The sequence below is a fragment of the Xyrauchen texanus genome, chromosome 12, assembly GCF_025860055.1.
Source record: "Xyrauchen texanus isolate HMW12.3.18 chromosome 12, RBS_HiC_50CHRs, whole genome shotgun sequence".
Taxonomy (NCBI): Eukaryota; Metazoa; Chordata; class Actinopteri; order Cypriniformes; family Catostomidae; genus Xyrauchen; species Xyrauchen texanus.
Window position 1 is genome coordinate 34,587,137 of NC_068287.1, and position 5,777 is coordinate 34,592,913.

General features: G+C 38.1%; 1 protein-coding gene across 1 annotated transcript; it reads right to left on the reverse strand.

Annotated features, from left to right (window-relative positions):
• Nucleotides 1-974: 974 nt before the first annotated feature.
• Nucleotides 975-5,434, reverse strand: LOC127653386 (protein NATD1-like). The gene is made up of 3 exons (XM_052140061.1): nt 5,227-5,434; nt 1,241-1,359; nt 975-1,158 (listed from the first exon to the last, which is right to left on the reverse strand). The coding sequence occupies exons 1-3, from the start codon at nt 5,429-5,431 to the stop codon at nt 1,042-1,044; spliced, it is 441 nt and encodes a 146-aa protein (XP_051996021.1). The 5' UTR covers nt 5,432-5,434; the 3' UTR covers nt 975-1,041.
• Between the last annotated feature and the right edge of the window lie 343 nt (nt 5,435-5,777).

Here is a 5,777-nt window from a genome sequence, read left to right on the forward strand (position 1 = left end):
TGACTAACAAAGCCCAGTCAGTTTCCTTGAAAAAGATTACCTTTATCATCATCACCAGGAATAACATGGTCATTGATGTTTGGTGTCACAGGGCTGAATATGCCACAGTCTGCTCAGCTTGCTTACCCTGTAAACGATAGATCTCGATCAAGGCAGTTCATCAACTGACTTTTAATAAGACTCCTGGGAATTATAAGCGTAACTTACACTGACATTCATTCAACACTGTTTTTCTCTCATACACACACGCGCACACACACAAGTAACAGAATCCTCTATGGAGAGGTGCTTTATTGTTTTTATTAAGAGTGCATCCTGAGAGGTTCAGCCCTGCAAATTATTAAATTTGGACGATTGTCTACAGAATCTGAGCTCCTCACTGGCCATAGTCTACACCGGGCGCACACACACACACACACACACATGCAAAAGCACAAAATCAGCCTAGAACATGCAGATAATAAAATGGCTGTCTCTGAATGGGACGGTAGATTGTGCTGTCCCTTAAAATCAATGCCAGGCTGGATGTGCACTTTGTATGGTTTGAGAGATTGTCTGTGCATGTGGGAACACAATTAGGTGTGCATCTCTCTCGTAAGCACCGCTAAAAATCAGAAGGCATAAGGCCAGAGAGGCATTTGCAGTCTAAGATCACTTTTATGATCATGTTTTGAGCTCATATTGGGTGTTTTCCTCTCAGATTCTCTGCACTGGCTTGAAAGTCTGAAAACCACTGAAATTACTTGGGGACTGAATCCCTTGACCACCTTAAAGTCCACACTCTTATGAGTGCAGGCTTCCAAGAAAACATTTACACAGCTTGGTATAGCTTCAGATATCTCCCCTCTTTCAAACGCATTCACTCTTCCTCACAAACCAAAAATAAATATTTTGTTTTGTGGAGTTTCAAGACCAGTCAGACATATTAGGGACCTCCCAACCCCCACCCCATCCCATCCCATCCCCATCCCACCCAATCCCAAATATCCTATTAGAACAGAGATATCTTCATTTTGTGCCCCATCTCTCTCTTGCTTGCTCTCAATGGATGATGTGCTCCAAGTAATGGGGGTGGGGATTTTCTTTGACATATTTCTGGATGTACCAGCATGTTAGATGGGCTTTCAGGTCTTCCTCTACCACAAAATCCATTGCAGCCTGTCAACGACAAACACAAATTAAAATGTACTGCAAAGAACACTAAACATAAAAATATTTTGAAGGAGCAACCTTATACAACCTTGGCTAGGTGTTTGGCAATCTCTCGTCCTCTGTAAGCTTCAGGAACCTCAGTATGCTGCAGATCCACGGTTTTCTTCCCCACATATTCATACAGCAGCACAGCCTTGTCATGGGAACCTTCAGACCAAACAAAATGAAATGGACACATAAACATGCAAGTATAGGCCTATCAGTTAGCATTCTGTAATAAATAGTTTACATTTATGAACATGTTGGCATTAGTAAATAACTCTGTGCTCTGTCAAACAGACTAGCTGTGCTTTATTATTTATTTAATTAGTAAAGAGTGCATTTTCCAGGGAAATAGATTCGGCCGATTTAGATACTGATTTTAACGAGCTATAGGCCGATAACTATACTGATATTTAGCAACTTACCAAATTTTATCATCAGATCGCTGTTTTAACAATAAATAATTTCCAAAATAAATTAACATTTGATCTGTTAAAGGGGTCATGACATGGGTTTTTTTATTGTATTATTATGTTCCCTTAGGTGCAATTGTAGTATTAATATATTTTTTTTTAAGAAAAACTTTTAAAATCTAGTGATTTATGACCTTTTCCCACCCTGTTTCTCATCCTCTGATTCAAACAGTCTGTTTTGGGGGCGTTTTCCATTTAAGACTTCAGTGTTAACGCCCACTGTTATGATTGGCTAACGTCAGTGCCTATGTATCAATTATTGACGCCCCCAGCCAGAACAATATGCAAGTAAACTAAGTAAAAACACTGTGATTATTCATAATGAATGAAATTGCGCTTTAAAAAGTAGTTTAAAGTTTAAAATAGATTACTTACAGTTTGCGTCGTCGTTGTTCCCAGAATAGTCGGCACGGACTTATCTTTGAGCAACAGTTTTCTGGCAAAGCCAGCATCATATTGAGATTTGTTCTCAAAACAGTCATCCTTAAAATGTACAGAACAAACGCTTAAGTTTACACTGCCGTGACTGGGATGTCCGCAAAAAATAAACTGCATCCATTTTTCCCTGACGTCTGGATCTTTCGGCAGCTTATTCAGAGGTTTTGTTTGACCACAGCCAGGAACAGCACATCTGTGTGGCATCGTAATTTTCCTGTGCACAAGTAGTCTCTGTCAGAGCTCGCTGTCCATCGACTGAACACTTGTGAGGCGCACGGCGATACTGAAATGAGCGTAGTTGTCTTGCGCTTAAAGCGTAGTTATCTTGTGCTGGAGGCGGTCATATGCAAACGCTGGTACGTCACTTCTAACCGACACGTCACTTCTAACCATGAATCCAGAACGAGCTGTATTTTGAGCTTGATTAAATAAATGATTCGTTTAGAATGGGGAGGACGTCTTAAAATATTAAACTTGCAGGACGTTTTAATGATACAAAGACCTCTTATATACCAAAAGATCAAGGCAAATTTGGTTTCTCATGTCATGACCCCTTTAAACACATAAGCCAAAATTTTAAAGAGAGTCACAGTGAAAAAATCCATTAAAAAGATAACCATTTAAAACTAAATCTTCCTTGCGTTGTCTTAACGGGTCAATTTTGACTCGTATTTGAAGAACCAGCTGTGGCCTTTCAACTTGAGACTATCTGGATGTTATGCAGCTTTAAATAGTTTTTTGCACATATATAAATCAAATTTGACCAAAAAATAGTTTATATTTCCTCACATTTAGTGCCAAGCCCCAAACTGTTCTTTAGCATTCCCACCTACTCCACAGGGTACAACATCTTTCCAACAAATATCAGACTTTCCTCTCAAACAGGGTTGGTCCATACATACACATGTCCACACATAAAGTGTATTTTTTTTTTAATCCAGTTTAAGGCCTATACTGGATGTTACTACTCCTAAAACACAAGATGGCAGGAAAAAAAACAACATTAGAGCACCTTCCTAAACACCTGTAACACTGCAACACACTGATTGACATCAGTGGGAATTAATAGATTTGGAGTGGTGTTGGCGTAGCAGTCTAAAGCACATAACTGGTAAGTAGAAGGTTGTCGGTTCGATCCCCACAGCCACCAGCATTGTGTCCTTGAGCAAGGCACTTAACTCCAGGGGAATTGTCCCTGTAATAAGGGCTCTGTAAGTTGCTTTGGATAAAAGCATCTGCCAAATGCATAAAATGTAATGTAATGCAGCAATGGAAGCGCAAAATGAGCCCATTTTGACTACTAGGAAAGGCAATAGAGATTCACTTGTGAAATAGTACTAAAATATCAACTATGAGTGTTCTGTTTATTTTCCACAAGCAAAATAAATCAGAAATTGTTGTAATTTTGTTCAGATATTATAAAATGCCAAACGAAGCACAAGACATAATTTGCCAATGTTTCAGAATCAGAATGAGCTTTATTGCCAAGTATGCTTACACATACTAGTAATTTGTCTAGTAAAAAGCTAATAGAAAATATACACTGCCGTTCAAAAGTTTGGGGTCACTTGAATGATCTTAAAAATCGTTTGATCTGAAGGCGTATGCTTAAATGTTTCAAATTCGTTTTGTAGACAAAAATATAACTGTGCTACCATATTAATTTAATTATAAAACTAAAATGTTATTTACATTTTTTTTTTTTTTAAATGGATGACTGACCAAATAATAAAGAAAAGCAGCCAATAAGTGCCCAACATAGATGGGAACTCCTTCAATACCATTTAAAATGCATCCCAGGGTGATCCCTCAAGAAGTTGGTTTAGAAAATGTCAATAGCACATGTCTAAAATTCTAGGCAAAGGGTGACAACTTTGAAGATGCGAAAATATAACACAGTTTTGATTTATTTTGGATTTTGATTAGTCACGACATAATTCCCATAGTTCTGATGACTTTACTATTATTCTAAAATGTGAAGAAAAAAATTATAATAAAGAATGAGTGTTTCAAAACTTCTGAACAGCAGTGGAAGTATATATAGACATACATATGTACAAATACACATTTATTATATACAGATAGTGCAAGAGATTGTAATGGCAGATAAGGTGGGATATTTTGGATAAATTAACTAAGCTGTGTATTGCACACAGTTATTGCTAAATGGGGCAGTTTTGCTCAGATTTTAAGCTTAATTTATATATAAAAATCATGTTACTACATAAATATTCGATACATTTAATTTGCTTTCTTAATATAGTCCCAATGTGTATAATGATAGAAAGCAAATTAAATGTATCTATTACACACATTGGGACGATATTAATACAGATTTTAATAATGGGGTATTTACTGATGTCGACGAACACAAATCAAGAATGTATGCATTTTCAATGCACAAAAAATGAGTGCATTCTTTTTTTTTTTACTACATTAGGAAGATTAATGCCTCTCTGAAAGCGTTGTGGCTACGAATACAAACCCATTTTTTGTGAAACCACAAAGCAACAAAGCAAGTGTCTTCTTGCACGAAGGTGGAAACCTCTGCTTTTCTTGATATAGCTGAAACGAACAATACTGACAAACAAAGTAACGACGACGTGGGGTTTATTTTCTTTAGATAAAAATCTGTGACGATGATGGAACAGGAAGTAAAACAAAGTCTAACTGGGATGGCTAGCGACTAGGCTAGCAACTTAGTTCTTGAATGTGCGAGAAAAGAGAAAAACAAAGCGTTTATTTGACCAAACGAACAAACTGTGGCTGGTGACAGTCGAGATTGATTATGTCTCCTTGCAACAAAACAACTACAATCGCAGGATTCATGAGATGAGCACTTCTGAAGAGGCTGCTAAGGCTACTTGAACCCAGGGGGGAGGGGGAGTGATCCAGGCTAGCAAAACAAATAGTTCATGTCATATACAATTAACCGTTGTTTTAAAGCATGTAACGATTTTACATAAATGGCGAGGAGGTGATACGTACTACAGACAAAGCGGATTTTATCAAGTAACATGTCAATCATACTAGGAAACGATATATCAATCAAATACATATTTTACATGATTTGTCCTCCTCCCCCCGCAACAACCATCTCGTTATCTGACGCATTACTGACCGTTCAGTCGGATGCTGAATTGTCGTCTTTTTTTGTCGTGCTCCACTCGAAGAGGAGGAGTGTTGATTTCAAGGACGCTCATCTGTGCAGCCTGGGCCATTACGTCTGTGGGTTTACTGTAAGGGAAACTGCGTGTCAGTGTGCCACTGCCGATTCGAGAGCTATGAGAGGCGCATTCATGCCTCGACGAGGTGAGGACGAACATCTGATCCTGCAAAAAAAAAAAAAAAAACGCCATCCACGGAAATCAGCTGTGAAGTCACGTGCAAGCAGCTAGCCAATGAGGTAAAACGTGTTGTTTTGATGCGCGCGTCTTCGGCCGCCAGGTGGAGATGAAGAGTCACTCTCAAAATTTTGGTTTCATGAACTGATCCAATGAGGCCCAAAGGCTGTTTTGGTCATATTTATATTATTTTAACAATTCCAGCTGCCCTTAAACAATAATAATAATTTCTCATGCATGCCAAAAATTCATAGTTATTACTAGTCATTAACATACCCATGCTATAGTAACATGATGTTATTGCCATTTAGTAATGGGGTAATGTTAG